At 44.8% G+C, this 23,027-nt stretch overlaps 1 protein-coding gene and 1 long non-coding RNA gene across 2 annotated transcripts; both read right to left on the bottom strand.

The window, feature by feature from the left end:
* Positions 1–6,114: 6,114 nt before the first annotated feature.
* LOC310853139 (uncharacterized protein) lies at positions 6,115–10,701 on the bottom strand (the record flags this gene model as incomplete). The annotated part of the gene is made up of 4 exons (XM_083757377.1): positions 10,492–10,701; positions 9,537–9,650; positions 8,260–8,373; positions 6,115–6,148 (listed from the first exon to the last, which is right to left on the bottom strand). The coding sequence occupies exons 1-4, from the start codon at positions 10,569–10,571 to the stop codon at positions 6,115–6,117; spliced, it is 342 nt and encodes a 113-aa protein (XP_083613503.1). The 5' UTR covers positions 10,572–10,701.
* Positions 10,702–10,795: 94 nt separating this feature from the next.
* LOC310853542 lies at positions 10,796–15,532 on the bottom strand. The gene is made up of 3 exons (XR_014568807.1): positions 15,456–15,532; positions 12,930–13,030; positions 10,796–11,223 (listed from the first exon to the last, which is right to left on the bottom strand). It is a non-coding gene; the product is annotated as an uncharacterized lncRNA (long non-coding RNA).
* Positions 15,533–23,027: the final 7,495 nt, after the last annotated feature.

Genomic DNA, 23,027 nt, shown 5'->3' on the forward strand with positions numbered 1-23,027 from the left:
TGTCACCGTGTTCTGTTTGTTGACTTTTCGCTGACGAGAAACCCCTCAAACATGGATAGCACATGGCTAACTTGATAGCCGTAAGCCGTGCCAGTGTGGGGAGACGGAGTACAACAGAGAACTTTGGGACATTGAGGGGGCAGAAAACAGCCCCCGAGCAGCGCTGTTCATGCAGCCTGGAGTGTGACAAGCTGGGCGGCGCAAATAAAAGCAATTTTAGGCATGTGTGCAACATGACAACTGTTTTAAAGTATTGTACAGTGACAACTACAGTCTCTGTAATGTTTATTTTGTACTATTAATAAAAACAATCTAAAATAAAGGGATTTAAGATCAGAACACGCATTTATTATTATGCAAATTAACCGTAAAGCTGATAAGCATACTCGGATATTTCTTAACGGACGGCTAACCGGCTAGCCGGATACCCCCTGACATCGGGTATGGGCTCTGATGACGCAGAGGAGAGAACACGCCCCCAGCGCCCACAGCGGGAATCGAACCCAGGACCTTCTAGCTGTGAGGAGACACCACTACCGACTGTGCCACTGTCCCCCCTCTTGGTTTTATTTTTGATAAAGATTTTAAACTTATTAAACAAATCAGTTCCGTCGTTAAACCTCTCTTTTTCAATCATCGCCACGGTCAAATCCTACCTCCCCCTAAAAACAGCTGGAGATGGTTATCCATGCTTTGATTTCATCAAGAATAGATTATTGCAACTCTTTGTATATTGGTTTCGACCAGGCGTCACTCAGGCGTTTACAGCTAGTGCAGAACACAGCTGCCCGCCTTCTCACCGGCACTATAAAATATGTTATAGTGTATATTGTATAGTGTTATAGTGTTGTATATATTTATAGGAGGGTTGACATACTGTGAATCAGGAGGTCCAGGTTCGTTACTGAACTCAGGAGGAAGGTTTTGAGACCGGTCACTCTTCACAGACAGAAGGCTGGGAGTTGGAGACTCTGCTCTGTGGTGGACACTTCTGGAATCATACAGACAGAAATACCAATACATAAACAACAGAGACAGTGAATAATACTACTAGAAATAATACTAAGTAAATAACAGACAGTAATTAGCATAACAGTAGCTTGTATTCCATGTAGTTAAAACTGTGCAATGGAATGATTTGCCCAAGGAGATAAAGACAAGTGCCTCTCTAAACACTTAAAACTTAGGTCAGGATTGAGAAGGCTTTTTTTAGAATCCTGAATGGGCCTGTTGAATTGAGCAATTGCAACAGTTATCTCCAACACATTCCGACCAGGATTACTGCATGTTTTTGTGAGGGTACCACTACCTACCCTAGGGGACACGGGGGGAACATGTGAGGGTACCTACCCTAGGGGACACGGGGAGAACATGTGAGGGTACCTACCCTAGGGGACACGGGGAGAAGAAAACACGGACGGGTGTCCGTCCGTGTCCGTGAGCAGCTAATCTCGGCCACCGTTAACCCGGTCGATGCCAAATTTTGCACACACACTCCCTGGATGCCAACGATGAACCTCTGCCCCAAACTTTTCAGAACGGCCTGTTATAGCGCCACCAGGAGGCCGCTTTGTGCAAAACAAGTTTTTGCACAGTACACCTACAGATTTTGTCCAAACATCACGCAAATTGGTACACAGTCTCTCTAGAGCCATTCAACGAAACCGGTCTTTCAGATTTCTCACACTCCATCCTGATTGGTTAAGATTGGCTTCCAAAGTTCACAGGAGTGCTCAGTTTCAAACAAAATGCTGCAAATCATGAACACATCGCGTGATTTCCGTGAAAATGTGCACCCACATTCCCACTAGGCCGAGGACGAAATGCCACATTAACAATTTCAACTCAGCCTCAAGGTGGCGCTATAACTGGCCGAAAAGTGTTTTTACCTCTAACTGCACGGATCTGTGGATAACTTTGTATGCCAACTCCCTAGAGGCCAAGGAAAAACCTTTGTCTGGAATTTTTCACATCTGCTCTTTATAGCGCCACCAGGAGGCCGACATATGTAAAACACATTTTCTATTATTACTCCTTCAGATTTTATCCAAATTTCACGCAAATCGGTACACATGATCTCCATAGTCATGTGATCAAGACAAGTTTGTTTGATTTCTCATATTCCATCCTGATTGGCCACGATTGGCTCCTACAGTTTTCAGGAGTAGCCCGCTTTGTACAAATCGCCACAACTCCTCAACGCAGCGTCCCATTGCGATTAAACTGTGCACGCATATTCCCACTAGGCTGAGGAAGAATCCTGGTGGAGACCTGTGCCCAGAAGGGCACTTTTTCTAGTTTTCTTTAATTTTCTCTGGAGTTGTTAACCAATCTAGACTTTCAAGCACCAAATTGCACCAAACTGCAAATGTGTCCATATTTGTATATTATTTTTGTATTTAATTTTTGGTATATGTGTATAAAGCCCACCACACACCGGCTGCGTCCCCCACGCGGCGGACACAGCCGCCTCCATTATTTTCAATGAACCTATCGCACACCGGCTGCGTCCGACACGCACTGGCGCGCGGGCACGCCTCGCCTGCCGCGCTGATGCACCGCTGTTCTATTTTCCAGGCGTTGCCGCGCGGCCTCCTTCCGGCTATCCGTGGGCGTGGCAATGGAATAGTCAACAAAACTTTGTAGTCAACAAAGTCCAGTCCAGATCTGAGCAGCCTATAGCCTAATTATAAAGCCACTGGACGCATGGGCTAAGCCTTTTTTAATTATTAAGGACGATCAGCATGCATGTCAACGTGTTCTGTTTGTTGACTTTTCGCTGACGAGAAACCCCTCAAACATGGATAGCACATGGCTAATTTGATAGCCGTAAGCCGTGCCAGTGTGGGGAGACGGAGTACAACAGAGAACTTTGGGACATTGAGGGGGCAGAAAACAGCCCCCGAGCAGCGCTGTTCATGCAGCCTGGAGTGTGACAAGCTGGGCGGCGCAAATAAAAGCAATTTTAGGCATGTGTGCAACATGACAACTGTTTTAAAGTATTGTACAGTGACAACTACAGTCTCTAATGTTTATTTTGTACTATTAATAAAAACAATCTAAAATAAAGGGATTTAAGATCAGAACACGCATTTATTATTATGCAAATTAACCGTAAAGCTGATAAGCATACTCGGATATTTCTTAACGGACGGCTAACCGGCTAGCCGGATACCCCCTGACATCGGGTATGGGCTCTGATGACGCAGAGGAGAGAACACGCCCCCAGCGCCCACAGCTGGAATCGAACCCAGGACCTTCTAGCTGTGAGGAGACAACACTACCGACTGTGCCACTGTCCCCCCTCTTGGTTTTATTTTTGATAAAGATTTTAAACTTATTAAACAAATCAGTTCCGTCGTTAAACCTCTCTTTTTCAATCATCGCCACGGTCAAATCCTACCTCCCCTAAAAACAGCTGGAGATGGTTATCCATGCTTTGATTTCATCAAGAATAGATTATTGCAACTCTTTGTATATTGGCATCGACCAGGCGTCACTCAGGCGTTTACAGCTAGTGCAGAACACAGCTGCCCGCCTTCTCACCGGCACTATAAAATATGTTATAGTGTATATTGTATAGTGTTATAGTGTTGTATATATTTATAGGAGGGTTGACATACTGTGAATCAGGAGGTCCAGGTTCGTTACTGAACTCAGGAGGAAGGTTTTGAGACCGGTCACTCTTCACAGACAGAAGGCTGGGAGTTGGAGACTCTGCTCTGTGGTGGACACTTCTGGAATCATACAGACAGAAATACCAATACATAAACAACAGAGACAGTGAATAATACTACTAGAAATAATACTAAGTAAATAACAGACAGTAATTAGCATAACAGTAGCTTGTATTCCATGTAGTTAAAACTGTGCAATGGAATGATTTGCCCAAGGAGATAAAGACAAGTGCCTCTCTAAACACTTAAAACTTAGGTCAGGATTGAGAAGGCTTTTTTTAGAATCCTGAATGGGCCTGTTGAATTGAGCAATTGCAACAGTTATCTCCAACACATTCCGACCAGGATTACTGCATGTTTTTGTGAGGGTACCACTACCTACCCTAGGGGACACGGGGGGAACATGTGAGGGTACCTACCCTAGGGGACACGGGGAGAAGAAAACACGGACGGGTGTCCGTCCGTGTCCGTGAGCAGCTAATCTGTGCACCCACATTCCCACTAGGCCGAGGACGAAATGCCACATTAACAATTTCAACTCAGCCTCAAGGTGGCGCTATAACTGGCCGAAAAGTGTTTTTACCTCTAACTGCACGGATCTGTGGATAACTTTGTATGCCAACTCCCTAGAGGCCAAGGAAAAACCTTTGTCTGGAATTTTTCACATCTGCTCTTTATAGCGCCACCAGGAGGCCGACATGTAAAACACATTTTCTATTATTACTCCTTCAGATTTTATCCAAATTTCACGCAAATCGGTACACATGATCTCCATAGTCATGTGATCAAGACAAGTTTGTTTGATTTCTCATATTCCATCCTGATTGGCCACGATTGGCTCCTACAGTTTTCAGGAGTAGCCCGCTTTGTACAAATCGCCACAACTCCTCAACGCAGCGTCCCATTGCGATGAAACTGTGCACGCATATTCCCACTAGGCTGAGGAAGAATCCTGGTGGAGACCTGTGCCCAGAAGGGCACTTTTTCTAGTTTTCTTTAATTTTCTCTGGAGTTGTTAACCCATCTAGACTTTCAAGCACCAAACTGCACCAAACTGCAAATGTGTCCATATTTGTATATTATTTTTGTATTACATTTTTGGTATATGTGTATAAAGCCCACCACACACCGGCTGCGTCCCCCACGCGGCGGACACAGCCGCCTCCATTATTTTCAATGAACCTATCGTACACCGGCTGCGTCCGACGCGCGGTCACGCCTCGCCTGCCGCGCTGATGCACCGCTGTTCTATTTTCCAGGCGTTGCCGCGCGGCCTCCATTCGGCTATCCGTGGGCGTGGCAATGGAATAGTCAACAAAACTTTGTAGTCAACAAAGTCCAGTCCAGATCTGAGCAGCCTATAGCCTAATTATAAAGCCACTGGACGCATGGGCTAAGCCTTTTTTAATTATTAAGGACGATCAGCATGCATGTCACCGTGTTCTGTTTGTTGACTTTTCGCTGACGAGAAACCCCTCAAACATGGATAGCACATGGCTAACTTGATAGCCGTAAGCCGTGCCAGTGTGGGGAGACGGAGTACAACAGAGAACTTTGGGACATTGAGGGGGCAGAAAACAGCCCCCGAGCAGCGCTGTTCATGCAGCCTGGAGTGTGACAAGCTGGGCGGCGCAAATAAAAGCAATTTTAGGCATGTGTGCAACATGACAACTGTTTTAAAGTATTGTACAGTGACAACTACAGTCTCTGTAATGTTTATTTTGTACTATTAATAAAAACAATCTAAAACTAGAAAAAGTGCCCTTCCGGGCACAGGTCTCCACCAGGTTATCCACAGATCCGTGCAGTTAGAGGTAAAAACACTTTTCGGCCAGTTATAGCGCCACCTTGAGGCTGAGTTGAAATTGTTCATGTGGCATTTCGTCCTCGGCCTAGTGGGAATGTGGGTGCACAATTTCACGGAAATCACGCGATGTGTTCATGATTTGCAGCATTTTGTTTGAAACTGAGCACTCCTGTGAACTTTGGAAGCCAATCTTAACCAATCAGGATGGAGTCTGATAAATGTGAAAGACCCGTTTCGTTGAATGGCTCTAGAGAGACTGTGTACCAATTTGCGTGATGTTTGGACAAAATCTGTAGGTGTACTGTGCAAAAACTTGTTTTGCACAAAGCGGCCTCCTGGTGGCGCTATAACAGGCCGTTCTGGAAAGTTTGGGGCAGAGGTTCATCGTTGGCATCCAGGGAGTGTGTGTGCAAAATATGGCATCGACCGGGTTAACGGTGGCCGAGATTAGCTGTTCACGGACACACGGACACACGGACGGACGGAGTGCAAAACATACTCTCCCCACATGCCTTCGGCCTGGTGGAGACAATAAAGGGATTTAAGATCAGAACACGCATTTATTATTATGCAAATTAACCGTAAAGCTGATAAGCATACTCGGATATTTCTTAACGGACGGCTAACCGGCTAGCCGGATACCCCCTGACATCGGGTATGGGCTCTGATGACGCAGAGGAGAGAACACGCCCCCAGCGCCCACAGCGGGAATCGAACCCAGGACCTTCTAGCTGTGAGGAGACAACACTACCGACTGTGCCACTGTCCCCCCTCTTGGTTTTATTTTTGATAAAGATTTTAAACTTATTAAACAAATCAGTTCCGTCGTTAAACCTCTTTTTCAATCATCGCCACGGTCAAATCATACCTCCCCCTAAAAACAGCTGGAGATGGTTATCCATGCTTTGATTTCATCAAGAATAGATTATTGCAACTCTTTGTATATTGGCATCGACCAGGCGTCACTCAGGCGTTTACAGCTAGTGCAGAACACAGCTGCCCGCCTTCTCACCGGCACTATAAAATATGTTATAGTGTATATTGTATAGTGTTATAGTGTTATAGTGTTGTATATATTTATAGGAGGGTTGACATACTGTGAATCAGGAGGTCCAGGTTCGTTACTGAAGTCAGGAGGGTTTCCTTTAGACCAGTCACTCTTCACAGACAGAAGGCTGGGAGTTGGAGACTCTGCTCTGTGGTGGACACTTCTGGAATCATACAGACAGAAATAACAATACATAAACAGAGACAGTTGTATTGAGAATTTGAGCAATTGTAACAGTTCTCATTCCGACCAGGATTACTGCATGTTTTTGTGATAGATTGAGATAGATTAATGATGCTTCAGTGTATTTTGCAGGAACAGAGCCAGGGCCGGATTAACACCTCTGAGGGCCCCTGGGCACTGAAGCTCGAAGGGCCCCCCCCCTTCACCCGCGCGCAACATTATTTGGAGCCGTTTTGGGGCGGTTTTATGCCGTTATATTGGCCTATTTCCGGTCGCCTACCCCCCCCCCCCCCCAGAGTGACAGCCAATCTAGCGCATTGTTGCTGCTTTACACACACAATTTGCACTTTTCAGCTGCCCTTCTCACCAACAAATGCAACAATAAAACACTAATCTTTTTAGACATTTCATTTGGATTAGCAGTGACATTTTCTGTGAAAGAAAGAAATAAAAAATAAACCCCCTTTTTTTTTTTGAGGGGCCCCTGGTGCCCAAGGGCCCCTGGGCACGTGCCCAAAGTGCCCATATGGTAGATCCGGCCCTGAACAGAGCGGTGCGTCTGCGATAAGGAACAGAGCGGTGCGTCTGCCATAAGGAACAGAGCGGTGCGTCTGCCATAAGGAACAGAGCGGTGCGTCTGCCATAAGGAACAGAGCGGTGCGTCTGCCATAAGGAACAGAGCGGTGCGTCTGCCATAAGGAACAGAGCGGTGCGTCTGCCATAAGGAACAGAGCGGTGCGTCTGCGATAAGGAACAGAGCGGTGCGTCTGCCATAAGGAACAGAGCGGTGCGTCTGCGATAAGGAACAGAGCGGTGCGTCTGCCATAAGGAACAGAGCGGTGCGTCTGCGATAAGGAACAGAGCGGTGCGTCTGCCATAAGGAACAGAGCGGTGCGTCTGCGTTAAGGAACAGAGCGGTGCGTCTGCGATAAGGTGGTTGAAAGCAGGGCCGTAGGAACCACGGGGGTCCCCGGGGACACGTCCCCTCCGCGGCCCACGGGGGGGCCGTAAACCGTTTTAGGCCGCCGGCCACGGGGAATAAAAAAGCCTCAAATAGAGCAGGCACTTGGACCATGCGGCCGCCGCTGACTCGCTGTCAGTGTTGTGCGAGTGCGTGTGATTTCAGTGTATTTCTATGGGGGAACTTGGATAGGATTCAGGAAGTTGTTTATGTTATGCCCAGTGCTGGTTAAAGCCGTGTATGTCTCGGGCAGGCTCATCAAAAAGGTAAGATTTGCACTAGGCTATTTCTGCTGTGCAGACCCGTTTTTACCCGAAAATAACGACTTTATAACCGCAAATACCCGATTTTTCCCGAATACCTGAGGCACCCCACATAAAATGTGAAAATCAATAAAAATATTATTGAAAAAAAAAAAAGAATAGATTATTGCAACTCTTTGTATATTGGCATCGACCAGGCGTCACTCAGGCGTTTACAGCTAGTGCAGAACACAGCTGCCCGCCTTCTCACCGGCACTATAAAATATGTTATAGTGTATATTGTTATAGTGTTGTATATATTTATAGGAGGGTTGACATACTGTGAATCAGGAGGTCCAGGTTCGTTACTGAAGTCAGGAGGATTTCCTTTAGACCAGTCACTCTTCACAGACAGAAGGCTGGGAGTTGGAGACTCTGCTCTGTGGTGGACACTTCTGGAATCATACAGACAGAAATACCAATACATAAACAACAGAGACAGTGAATAATACTACTAGAAATAATACTAAGTAAATAACAGACAGTAATTAGCATAACAGTAGTTTGTATTCTATGTAGTACAAACTGTGCAATCGAATGATTTGCCCAAGGAGATAAAGACAAGTGCCTCTCTAAACACTTAAAACTTAGGTCAGGATTGAGAAGGCTTTTTTAGAATGGGTTAAAGGTGTCAGTTGAATTGAGCAATTGTAACAGTTATCTCCTTAACACATTCCGACCAGGATTACTGCATGTTTTTGTGAGGGTACCTACCCTAGGGGACACGGGGAGAACATGTGAGGGTACTATACCCTAGGGGACACGGGGAGAACATGTGAGGGTACCTACACTAGGGGACACGGCGAGAACATGTGAGGGTACCTACCCTAGGAGACACGGGGAGAACATGTGAGGGTACCTACCCTAGGGGACACGGGGAGAACATGTGAGGGTACCTACCCTAGGGGACACGGGGAGAACATGTGAGGGTACCTACCCTAGGGGACACGGGGAGAACATGTGAGGGTACCTACCCTAGGGGACACGGGGAGAACATACAAACTCCACACAGAAAAGCCCTTTCGCCAACCCCGCCTCGGGTATGGGCACTGATGTCGCAGAGGAGAGAACACGCCCCCAGCGCCCACAGCGGGAATCGAACCCTAGCTGTTCTTCTAGCTGTGAGGCGACAACACTACAGACTGTGCCACTGTCCCCCCTCTTGGTTTTATTTTTGATAAAGATTTTAAACGTAATAAACAAATCAGCTCCATCGTTAAAACTATCTTCTTCCAATCATCGCCACGGTCAAATCCTACCTCCCCCTAAAAACAGCTGGAGATGGTTATCCATGCTTTGATTTCATCAAGAATAGATTATTGCAACTCTTTGTATATTGGCATCGACCAGGCGTCACTCAGGCGTTTACAGCTAGTGCAGAACACAGCTGCCCGCCTTCTCACCGGCACTATAAAATATGTTAGTGTATATTGTATAGTGTTATTGTTATAGTGTATATTGTATAGTGTTATAGTGTATATTGTATAGTGTTATAGTGTATATTGTATAGTGTTACAGTGTTATTGTGTTGTATATATTTATAGGAGGGTTGACATACTGTGAATCAGGAGGTCCAGGTTCGTTACTGAAGTCAGGAGGATTTCCTTTAGACCAGTCACTCTTCACAGACAGAAGGCTGGGAGTTGGAGACTCTGCTCTGTGGTGGACACTTCTGGAATCATACAGACAGAAATAACAATACATAAACAGAGACAGTTGTATTGCAAATTTGAGCAATTGTAACAGTTCTCATTCCGACCAGGATTACTGCATGTTTTTGTGATAGATTGAGATAGATTAATGATGCTTCAGTGTATTTTGCAGGAACAGAGCCAGGGCCGGATTAACACCTCTGAGGGCCCCTGGGCACTGAAGCTCGAAGGCCCCCCCCCCCCCCCCCCTCACCCGCGCGCAACATTATTTGGAGCCGTTTTGGGGCGGTTTTATGCCGTTATATTGGCCTATTTCCGGTCGCCTACCCCCCCCCCCCCCCCAGAGTGACAGCCAATCTAGCGCATTGTTGCTGCTTTACACACACAATTTGCACTTTTCAGCTGCCCTTCTCACCAACAAATGCAACAATAAAACACTAATCTTTTTAGACATTTCATTCGGATTAGCAGTGACATTTTCTGTGAAAGAAATAAATAAAAATAAACCCCCTTTTTTTTTTTGAGGGGCCCCTGGTGCCCAAGGGCCCCTGGGCACGTGCCCAAAGTGCCCATATGGTAGATCCGGCCCTGAACAGAGCGGTGCGTCTGCCATAAGGAACAGAGCGGTGCGTCTGCCATAAGGAACAGAGCGGTGCGTCTGCGATAAGGAACAGAGCGGTGCGTCTGCCAAAAGGAACAGAGCGGTGCGTCTGCCATAAGGAACAGAGCGGTGCGTCTGCCATAAGGAACAGAGCGGTGCGTCTGCGATAAGGTGGTTGAAACTTGAAAGCAGCGTCGCGCTACATCGGTAACGACGCGCACGCATCTGTAAACACGCAGGAGAAATGAGTCAATTCAAACCTTTCATCGGCCGGGTCGTCTCCGTCACTAGAGACCAACGATGACGCGCCAGAAGCAGAATTCCCACTCATTTTCTCCATAGAGATATTGTATTATCAGCTACAGTAAAAGGTCGTAACAATCCAGTATTTAGAAAGAGAACTCGACGTCACACCATTAGACCTATCCCAAGCCCCTCCCCAAACTGCTATGGTCCAATCACAGCTAAGCATAACATGGGTTAGACAAACCTCTCCACCAATAGTTTTCCTATATGATAAAACATTGTTTTAAAACATAAATGCCACGCACATATTTTTCCAGTGCATACAGTATGGCAGGCCTTGTTGTTGTATTTGGAAGAGATTTTGAAGGTCTGGTTCCAAAAATGAACCAGTATATTTAATGTGTAAAATCCATGATATTTACATTGGAATGAATGAGCCTGGCTGGACAGTGTCCAAGTGGGAGTGTGTAAGTGGGAGAGGGCGGGTCTTAGCTATAGGTCAATTAAAAACCGTCTTTTTGGGGGGTTTTCCGATTCTTGTGAATGGAATCAAATGTGTTACGAGTTAATTCATCAGGTCGCTGGTTGGCTTGATTCCAGCCTTCAAACTCTTAATTTAATATATGGATGTTTTTAAATGTTCTCTCCATCTATCTATCTATCTATGAAGCAAAATGAATGGGACATTCTCTTCTGGCCCCATGCAGTGCTGTTGAAAATGATGGCGGCTTATCTCCTGATGACTCCTGGTAGAAAAGAGAGGATGAACAATATTTAGTGAATCATTATAATCCATGTTGAATCTACAGCCACTGGTCAAACATCTCTTACATTAAAGCACTCTGAATTTAAAACACATTAAACTAGAAAGGTCTCTGCTAGGCCAGGTTGTTGGGGGCACAAAGTCTGGAAGGCACTTAACCCATTTAGGCCTGACGTCGAAATTTTAAAAATTTATTTTTTAAACCTCATGTTTCTATACCAGTGGTTCTCAATATTTAATGTCAAGGACCCCAGAAACTATATGTATTTGGCCACCGACCCCCATCTGAAAATATGTAGTTACAGGGACCACCCATCTGAAAATATGTAGTTCCAGGGACCCCCATCTGAAAATATGTAGTTCCAGGGACCCCCATCTGAAAATATGTAGTTCCAGGGACCCCCCCCCCATCTGAAAATATGTAGTTCCAGGGACCCCCATCTGAAAATATGTAGTTCCAGGGACCCCCATCTGAAAATATGTAGTTCCAGGGACCCCCATCTGAAAATATGTAGTTCCAGGGACCCCCATCTGAAAATATGTAGTTCCAGGGACCCCCCCCCCAGTAGCAAAGATTTGAGTTAAAAACAGAAAACAGAAAAATAAATATTCCAAATTTGCGTCACATTTTCACGACTTTTCAAAAATATCTAAAATAGCTGCACATACATTTGGAGCATTGTCAGGTTGGTCGGTGACAGTTAACATCACACAACTTAGCTCACCATAGTGAATACGGCGCCATCTTTAACTTTTAATTATAGTTAAGGTATCCTAGACTTTAGAATTTGTAATTCCAGTAATATAGTGTCACGACAGACCAGTAGTGCAATAGCATATCCTTACTGCAGGGGTTCTCAACGTTTTTGGCTGGGGAGGGGACCCCCTCCGGGGACCCCCTCTGGCGACCCCCTCCGGGGACCTGCGGAAATGCTTTGGCCAACACTCGCAACCCCTGCCCCGCCCCCAATACAAACTGACTGCAAAAATAACCTTAATAATAGAGAAAATATATCATAAATGAATACTGAAACCAGATATAATCATTAAGGAAAGTTTATGCATGCACCGTGTGTACTATGTAAACTCTTAATTTCCATTTTCCAGCCATTCAGTTGCAAAAGAAAACAAAAAAAACATTATTTATTTTCTTAGGTTTTTAAATAATTTGGGGACCCTTTACTTTTACTGGATGATGTCATTGCATTGCACATGGTGGCAGAGTGTTGTGACGCTGTTATTTATTTATATGAAACGTCTGACCACTTGGGTGCGCACTTGAGTCAATTCAATTCAAAGGAGCTTTATTGGCATGAGAAAACAAACGTTTACATTGCCAAAGCAAGTGTCACAGCATTCCATTTTGCTTTGGTTTTTGGTGGTCTCTTTCCAGTATGCCAGGTAGATTTATTTTTCTTATAATCTGGTTATAAATCCAATGAATTTTCCATCTGATGGCTGAGTAATTTTTGAATTTTTGTCTGCCTACCAATAATAAAACTCATAAACTCTCATACGCTATCAATTGTAGATCTGCCATTTTCAGCATGAATCCAAGTATAAAATGACTAATAGTAGATCTCTTGTCCACTAGTCCCTTCCTGACATTTTAGTGTAGTTTTTATTTGTTTTTTTAATGTATATTGAATGTAGACCTACAAGTCATCAAATGTTTGTTTGAATCTTTACCTGTCATGAATCCTGTCCGCCCGGTTCTGTACTGTAGACCACCCTTGGTTCTGGTTCTGTACTGTAGACTTTGGGCTGGATAATAAAATGACTTCTGTGTCCTGATTAGATAAAGTGGAGATGGGCGGAGAGACAGAGAGAGACAGAGAGAGAGAGAGAGAGAGAGAGAGAGACATGGAGAGAGAGGGACAGAGAGAGAGAGAGAGAGAGAGAGAGAGAGAGAGAGAGAGAGAGAGAGAGAGGGACAGAGAGACAGAGAGAGACAGAGAGAGAGAGGGACAGAGAGAGAGACAGAGAGAGAGACCGAGAGAGACAAAGAGAGACAGAGAAAGAGACAGAGAGAGACAGAGAGAGAGAGACAGACAGACAGACAGAGACAGAGAGAGAGAGAGAGAAAGAGAGAGACAGAGACTATTAGATTATAACTAAAGAAAAAGATAAATACATCACATATTGGAACGAACTCACAACACAAACTAGAAACATATTTGGCTCTAAACAGACAGTATACTGTGGCAGACTACCCAACTACAGTAACTGATACAAACCTGAGAAAGACTTTGACAATGTGCACGCACAGACAGACAGACAGACAAAGACAGACAGACAGAGACAGACAGACAGACAGACAGACAGACAGACAGACAGACAGACAGACAGACAGAGACAGACAGACAGAGACAGACAGACAGAGACAAGGAAAGAGAAGAGGTTGTCAAACTGGTTGGTTACCTGGTTCACACAAACAACTGATCATGACACGTCTACACAGAATGTTGAGGACGACAAGCCTGAAGCCAAATGACGGCCCTTCACACATTGAGAACGGTTGTGACTTGTCTTGTCAGAAGAACCATTCTATCTGTTGTGTCTTGTCTTACTATGCTAGATCTAGATAGCACAGAGTGAGAAGACTTGCTTTATAGCTAGATATATTCACACTTTGTTGTGTATAGATAATGCTCAATTCAATGACATCTGTCTCTCTGTGCGTCTTACTGTGAGCACAGTTTCAGTTTTCAGCAGTTTTCACACGGCGTGCGCCAATGCCAGTTGGTACCACAAGGTGGAGCACTGCTCCCTCCCTTACCCACTTGTGTCAGGCCAGTGAGTGTCTATGCCAATGATTTTAATTGACTTCTAAGTGGGCTTAGGCTACTATTCTATTTTGATTGATTGATTGAAATATTTATTAACAGTTTGTAGAATTACAGTACATTTCAAGCACAAACTCAATACAGAGACTGTTAACTGTGAGTAGACTACCCAATTAAGCATTACACTTGTTTACAACAGGGTCCACATTGTTCAATTCATCAAAACATTTAGAGACATACAAATAGACACTTCTATATAGTTAAAGAACAGAACAGGAATTCATCATAAAAGGAAGCAAAAAGGGAAAAGATACATATACAGTGAGGGGGAAAGGGGGGGGGTGGTGGGGGGGATTCAGAAGCATTCAAATGACTCTCTCTCTCTCTCTCTCTCTCTCTATGAATTTAAATGCTAAAATGGGCCATCTTCCCTGCATGTTTTTCCAGCATCAGTTCAAATGTTTTGGTAGGATATAAGCTAGCCCCAAATGTGCCCTCTCCCTATACAGTCGCTTACTCGCTTCCATGTTTATCAAGGAAGTCGTGCGTGTGCGCGTGCATGTCGAGTGAACTGAAGTCAGTTGGACATTTTCGACCAGGGGAGGCGCTAAAGCTTTTCAACTTCCTTGAAAAACATGCTAAACAACCGCTGTGAAGCTCGTGTAACCGTTTAAAGTTGGATTTTCTTTGGCGTTGCTAAGTCTGAATTAGTGTAAACCCTTTCTGCCCCTTCACGTTTTGGATTCGTTGTGCAGAAAAGGGTAAGAAGCGTGTATTGTGGGAAACGTTTCTGAACCGCGGTGGGAGGGGCCCAGGGTCTCGGAGCTAAAGAATGAGCGTAGGGAGAGGGCACACATGGGGCTATAAGGCTGTGTGGACAAACTGCAAATCTGCAATAATTATTGTATTGTAATTTGTAACTTTATTTAACTGTTATTCCTTTTTTCATAGAAGTGTGTATTTGTATGTCATGTCTTTAAAGTTCAAATTAATTGAAAATGGAGGATAATTCAACAGATAAAATGCCATTTTGTCTTTGGTGTATAATACAAATGATATTGCACTTTCAAAGCAAAGCAAAGTTCTTTGTTTACCCAGGGAAGTGGACTAAGCCAAGGCCTTGTTTAGCGTTTACAGCCACACCCTGCTCATAGAACATTTCATGGTAGGGGTTCAAAAGTACATTTTACCTTTATTTGTTTTCTTATAAAAAGGACAAAGTCTTCATTTTCAATGATGCTGAGATTACAGAAGACATAATACAAGTGCAGGCTAATAATATTGAAAATATTTAAGGATAATTAATTAGTTTAGTATTAGAAAATGTAAAGTATTAAATATTCAGAGATACATGTAGTAGGTCTATTGCTAACCACAGGTTACGTGTAAACACAATATACTAACGGCATAAAGTATCTTTTATAAATACCTGTAGCTTAATTGTTGAGCAGAGCAGAGGAAAAAGCGACGCGCTGTGAGCTTGTAGGTCTGCTCTTGTAGTGTGGGTCGGAGGAATGAGGAAGTGTGACAGTGACCCATAGAGTTATATACTCTAAGCAGTGACCGTTCCCTTCCCCCTAGAATGAATGAGCTAGAATGAAGGGGGAAGGGATTGGGAACGACACAGTACACACTTTTAGCAGAATTGACCAAGCTGCTACAAATGGAAAAGATAAGATATGACGTTTCTCTTAAAACCAAAGTATTCGACAGAATGTGGCAACCGTTTTTTCTCTCGCCTATCATTAACAGGCTGAAGTATGTATGCACATAAATGTTTTATTTCATTTTTTATTTTCTAAAAAACTCTTAACTGTGATCTATTGTATAATATTAGTTTCATTTGTGTATGTTTTGTTTTTGTTTCTGTGCTAAATGTATTATTTTTCCTTTTTCTTTCCTTTGAATGGGGGGGTGGGAAGGGTTTGTGTGTGTATATGTGTGTGATGTGATTGTTTGTAAAGTAGGCTATGTCTTGTCTTTAAACCTGAAAATGTATAAATAAAATTGTAAAAAAAAAAAAAAAAAAACAGGACAATCCAGCCTGGTGACAGAGAGAGAATCATGCACACCGCGTCCATTCAATTCAATTCAATTTTATTATAGTGTCAAATCACAACAAGTTGTCTCAAGACACTTTACAACCAAAAGATCCACCCAGAGCAAGCAATAGGTCAGTCAGGCAGAACCCGACTCTAGGGTGGGCGGCCATCTGCCTGGGGGGGGGGGGGGGGGACGAGTGAAAACGAGTGCTTCTAAACTCTGACGGAAACATGGCCGCGGTCTGCAAATGGGCAATACTCCACGGGGAGTAAAACACATTTTTACATTTCCCTATATAAATATATACTCTTTTTAAATGTAATGTGTTCATTGTCCACCACCTAGTGGACTCATTGTAAAACTACAGTTTAAACTACAGTCTGTTAATCTGACTCATCAGAACTGCCCCCCCCCCCCCCCCCCCCCCCCCTCTCTCTCTCTCTCTCTCTCTCTCTCTCTCTCTCTCTCTCTCTCTCTCTCCCTCCCTCTCTCTCACAGTCCACACTCACAACACCAGAGGGAGTGCAACAAACCATGTACAACCCAGATTCGGCACAAACAAGGGACTAAATTCATTTCGCTCCTATGCCAAAATGTGGAACGCCCTACCAACAGTCATTAAGACATGCAAATCACTTGACTCCTTCAAAACTGCTCTCAAAGGGCACCTACGGACGGCTGCAATTAGAAACTGGCCCCCGTAAAATCGGAATCCCCCCCCCCCTCACTGTAGGCCTATATGTTTATTTTCCATTTTTACCTCCTTTATGATGATTTCCTGTTTTGACTATATATGTACTGTCCAATTATGAATGGACGAGATTATGATCAAGATTGGGGATGTATTAGGTGATCTGGACATGTGCTCTCATCAGGGAGAGAGGAGAGGGAACTGTCTATAGATAAGGTCTCTAAGCACATTCCGTGGGGCAATAAATGAGCTGCATGCAACTCCAGTGGGGTTGGGTTGTAGGCTACCTTCCTGTAGAGTGTGGGGTGTTTTACGATGCCTACAGGGGAAGGGGTGCTACACACATGTTGATAGCAGGGGAGCAATGGATGAAGTATCATTTCAATTCCTGTAATGTGGGTCAATATGTGTTCTAAAGTCCATACTTAGATATTGGGTTACCAAAACACCTTTATAATAATATCTAAGGGTCTACCAGTTTAAGCTAGTCTGAGATACCAGCTAGGCACAGCACAGGAAGTGTGGTGGAAGTTGGCTGACAGGCATGGGCTTAGAACCATCTCAGGCAGATAAGGAGCAGTCTGGGCTTTCGATTGGCTGATAACTTTGCCAGGAGGTGTGACTCCAGTCAGGGCCTGCTGTATCCATGTGTGTAAATCAACAGTGGGGTAGATTCAAGGAGAAGATCATGAGAGCAACAGGCGAGAGGCCAATGATTTAAAACCATAGAGGTAACAGAGAGAAAACATAGGTAAACATGAGCATAGGTGATGCAAAGGTGGTAGTGTTGAACCAATCTAATACCAACAGCTAAGTTGTACCAGATCGAGAGAGCGAAGAATGGCTCTCAAGTGGCCGGTCTGGGCCAGCTTAGAATGTTTCAATGAGAGCTGAACTCCCAGCCGACAGATAGGATAGGAACAGGCTATTAGGCAAAGATCCGGGGTACTGTATCCACCTGTGTCAGCGGGAGGGGGAAACAAACAGTGTGTATGTATGAGTGTTTATGTGTAATAATGAGTGAATAAAACCTTATAAAAAGCATGCGTTTGTAAAGAGAAGCGATTATTGGAACATTTTAGTTCAGTCTATGCGTGTTGAATCTTAGTTAAAGTCTTGACGGTTGCTGAGTCCGTCGGATACTCGGTTAATCTCCCGAAATCCGAACAGTTTTAAATCACAGAGCACTAAAGTGCCTATAGTTTAAAATAGAGTTCTGTTTGAACGGACGTGACCGGTTGAAAAAACCGACCGTTCAAACAGACGTGGAGTCTTAAATCGTTGGTGCACTAAAGTGCCTAGTTTAGAACAGAGTTCTGTGTGGACGGACGTGGCCGGACAAACCGACCGTTTACACAGACGTGCAGAGTTTTAAACACGGCCCGGGCAATTTAGAACATAATATGGTCTACGACATATTACAGTTTTAATTCGTTGCGTCCGCAGTGACCACAATTTAAAACAGTTCTGTGTAAAGGACCGACCGTTTACACAGACACGAAAGGAAAGTGCCGTACGCTGGGATCAGCGTACAGAGTTTTAATTCTCGGCCCGGGCAATTTAAAACATAATATAGTCTAGGACATATTGCCGTTTTAATTTGTTGCGTCTGCAGTGACAGTGACAGTTTGAACATATCCAGTTTTAAAACATAGGGTCACTAAAGTGCCAAGGTTTAAAATAGAATCCTGTCTACACGGACGTGGCCGGTTAAACAACCGACCGGTTAAGCAGACAGTTTTAATTCGCGCCCGGGTGATATGAAACATAATATAGTCTTGAAACCGAGACTGTTTGGACATATTATGGTTTGGCTCGCTACCGCGTTTTAAAGGACTTTAAATTGGCGGTCGCGAAAGAGACCCTAATTTAAAGTGAGAAGGTGGCGTTTGAATCGTGCCTCACAAGGAAACCACAATTAAAAGAGAATTTGATTGTGGTGGGATGGTGTGACTTGATTCAAACTGAACAAGCCTGTGCGGATAACAACGCATGGGAATCGATGCCGTAGTTTTAGTGTCCACAAATTAAACAGTGCCGTGATGGCATATAGTTGATTTGGGCTACCAAATGCGACACCCGATTTGGGGAAGGTATTGACAGAGAATGATGGGGTTTCTCTGCGTACAAAATAGATTTATGTGGTGAAGGTATTGACAGAGCATTATGGGGGTTCTCTGCGTACAAAATAGATCTATTTGGTGAAGGTGTTAACAGAGGGTTATGGGGTTTCTCTGCGTAGTAAATACTTATGCATATTAATTAGCATAAGGGAGTTAAAAGTGTGCTGGAGGTACGTAAAGGAGGACAACCAGCCTTGCACGGAGAAGCGAGGCCTGGTCGTGTTTAACCATCAACCCACGAGGAGTGTGGAGAAGTTGGGGCGCTGCAGCACGTTAAACGGAGCTAACGGCAGCCTAGTAGAACCGCGCCCGGTGAAAGGGAGACACAGAGCCTGTGTCCAAAACTAACCATTGTCTTTGTGAATGTATGAGAAGTCCACTAACCACCACTAACCCTGTCTTACTAAATCCTGTCTACCAAGAGTTAGGGGGTGAGGACGCAGGGGGTGGAAAATGGTTTCCTTATATGACCTAGAATTGGGGAGCTATGAGACTAAGTCTATTTTCTATGAAGTGACATTTAGCTTGGAAATGTCGATTGAAAGGGGCGCAGTCAGAGAAATACCTGACAAGCTAGAAGAGCTGCAATGGGCCCTGGAAAATATGATAGACATGTCCCAGACCTATTCTAGAGCTTTGGAAGACATGGAGGAGTTTGAGCTGGCTGACGGAGAGGGCAAGGAATTAGGTGCTTGCCTTGAAAAGTTCCCACAATTTAGCTTCGAGGAGGTGATGAGGGCTATTTGTGAGATAAGAGAAAGGGCCAGTGTCATAAACACAGCAGGGAGCCAGGGGGGCCTCTGTGGAGTACCTGCAGAAGGCAGGGGAGGAGATCAGCCCATGCCGGAGAAACCAGTGGGTGATGCAGTGGCGTGGAGAGCCGATGACATACAGCCAGCCACGGACGGAGTGGTGACGGTGCCTGCGGCTAGGGGCGGAGCCAGGGGTGCCTGGGAGAACCACGCGGACGGTCCACAGCCTTCAACCGAGAGGGAATCGTCGGACATCGAGGTGGGGAGAACAGAACCAGCAGGAGCAGAGCAGCTGGGGACCGGAGACGAGCCAGCGACAGACGTCGAGGGCAAGGAGACACCTCCTGTGCACAGCGCAGGAGGGCTGCCGACAACGAGGGCGGAGGCGGCAGGCGACTGTCCAGGGACGGAGGCCCTGGAGCCTACCTGCACGACCCTAATCGTCAGAGCCGCATCAGCGACGGACGTCGAGGGTGTGGCCAACAGGAGATCACACCTCATCCTCACAGTAGCGCCGTGCGGGGTGGGTGGCACAGATGCCACCAAGAATCTACGCGTTCAGCAGGCGGTGGGGGAGGTGTGTGTCAGTCGCACACTCATACGCCCGGGGATCGGCACCGTGGGGGGTGAAACACCTCAGAAGGCACAAGAGGCCAGTCCGGTCTTGAAGGTGGAGTGTGTTGACACAGCTAGGCCGGTCACCATGGGGGTTGGCACGGCGGGGGTGGGTAGACCAAGACTGGTACAGAAGGTTCCGGCGGGCCAACCTACAAAGGAGAAGATGACCGAAATACCGGCAGTTGCGTTGCGTGAGTTGTTAGACGCACTGTCAGATTTCTTAGGAAAGAAGAGGTTCACGCCTCCATTCCTGGTGGGTCAATTTGACAAGGAGACGGTCATGGTGCCAACGCAGTGGCTAGATAGCTTTCTCGCAGGGTTGCCAGGTGGAAAATCTAAGGCCGGAAAGATGCCTTCATTTTCCGACCCTGGTGAAAAGAGAAAGAAGGTGAAGTGGAAATGGAGGGCCCTTTTAGGAAGTCAGCTAAGGAGTAGCATGTGACTTGCCCACCATATGACTCAGCACACACACGCACGTGCACACTCAGACAAACAGATGTGTATAAAGAATGCTGTAATGTTTCTTCCTCAATCTAGGGGGGGGAGGGAATGCTTTCTCAGTATGGTGTGTGTGTTTTCTCAGTGTGGTGGCTGTGTGTTTAGTGTGGAGTTGTAACATAAAAAGTGGGTGCAGAGGGGGTGTACAGGAAGGGTATGTTTTTTAAGATAAGGAGTAAAACTGCCACACTGGGGGGTCTGTGTCTTATTCCTCAATCTAGGAGGGGGATGTTTTAAGACATAAACAATGTCCGGGCAAACAACACACAGCAGTGACAGCACTGAACCAAGCAAGGACAAGGATGGAATACTTTGCACCTTTTCTTCTAATTTACTCGTGTAAGTATTCACAGCAATAGAGTTGCATCTGTATGATTGCATACCGTATACATGCATTTAAAAAAGAATAATTTTTAAATACATTTTCTAAATGTATAGGCCTACTGAATGTTTTTGAGAGTTATGAGTCTTATTATTGTTTTATATGAAACTCAAGTTTGCAGAACAAATTGGCCAAAATAACAGCATTATTACGAACCCCATAAATGTTTTTTTAAACCTATTCCTGTGTTGCAGGTGTGGCTCAACAAGCAGGTATCTCTCAGCCGCTTTCACATCAAGCAGTGCAGCTGGGCCAGGAAGTTACCCTTCAATGTTACATTGAAGGGACGCACGTCTCGCAAGTTGTTAGTACAACTTATGTGTGGTACAAATTGACAGCAGCAAATACTACTTTTACTAAACAATGTGTAATAGCCAAATACCAAGACGACATTGACAATTCCAATTACAGTTGTGACAATGAGGCTCGTGTTTTTGTGGAGATGGACACATTAGTTCAATCATGTCATCTTAAAATAAAAACTACGAGGCCAGGCGACACTGGAAGATACTTCTGTGGAGTAATGGGTGTAGGTTTCCTCGAGTTTGGACCAGGAACCTCCCTAGAGATAAAAGGTATGTTTTTCTCTGTAGTGTCATTTAGGTTTGAAGGATTATGAAGTAAATGCATCAGATTAGAACTTTAATAGTAATGATGATTTCATTTCAAAGGAGAGGAGCTGGGCCAGACCTCTGTTGGAGAGACCTCTGGAAATGGACCAACACTGAATGGCCACGGTAAATGTACATACGGTGAATTATGTTTAGGTGTCAGTGGAAATGATGGTTGTTGTTCTCATCTGAACTGGTGAACGTACACTAATCATTTCAGAACGTGCACTAATCATTTCAGAATGTGGTTGTTCTCATCTGAACTGGTGAACGTGCACTAATCATTTCACAACGTGAACGTGCACTAATGGTTTCAGAACGTGAACGTCCACATCACTTCAATCCAAGCGTCGTTGTGTTGGTGGTGTCAAATGTTCTCCTGTGGATGTTCACTCTGCTCCTTGGATGGATACTCTACAAGTTATGGAGGAAAGATCACGGAGGTATGAACACTTTCTGCAGAGTGTGTGATCTTTACTTTACTGACTGCAACATCCCTGATTTGTTTTGTCATATTAATGAGACCATTACATTTATCATGTTCTTATGACATAAAATATCTATCTGTCTGTCTGTCTGTCTGTCTGTCTGTCTGTCTGTCTGTCTGTCTGTCTGTCTGACTGTCTATCTGTGTGTCCAGCTGGATAAACCTTTGATGAATACAGCCTGATAATCTAATCATCATTATGTGCATTTGGTTTTTATAGGACAATCACGTGGCTCCCCAGTGTCTCCTACAAACACAGTGGTAAGTTGTATTTATTTTTATCTAGTATTATTTTACCTTAATATCTTCCAAAGTTTTCCCCCGGCCAACAAAGTCCACACTGGGGTGTTGTTGCTCTGATCATGATTTTCTTCTTCTTTTGTTTGTTTGTTTCATTGTTGTTTTGTCTTGATTTGTTTGTTGTAATCAAAGGGAGAAGGCGACCGCCATTATGCTGCTGTGAATCGCAACAACGTGTCTGTGTATACTGGAGTTAGAGTTAGACAATAACGTGGTGGGGGAAAGTAGACCCTTCAAGCAGTTACCATTACTTTCAGAGTGTGCCGCCGAGCTGTGCGCATGCAAGGTCACTTCAGTGGGAGAGAGATTGCTATATAGTGGCTGGTAAAAAGAGGGACACGTCAGAATTCTCCAGGTCAGACAACTCTCTGGCCTGCGCTTCGCGGGGCCCCCAGATCTGTGGACTGATATGATCGAATCCGAATTCGTGATGTAACAGGTCGTATTTGCTTTCATGTATGTCTTTGCTGTTCATATGTATATCACATGACCATTC

Source organism: Protomyctophum parallelum (assembly GCF_964188405.1).
Source record: "Protomyctophum parallelum genome assembly, chromosome: 22".
NCBI classification, from domain to species: Eukaryota; Metazoa; Chordata; class Actinopteri; order Myctophiformes; family Myctophidae; genus Protomyctophum; species Protomyctophum parallelum.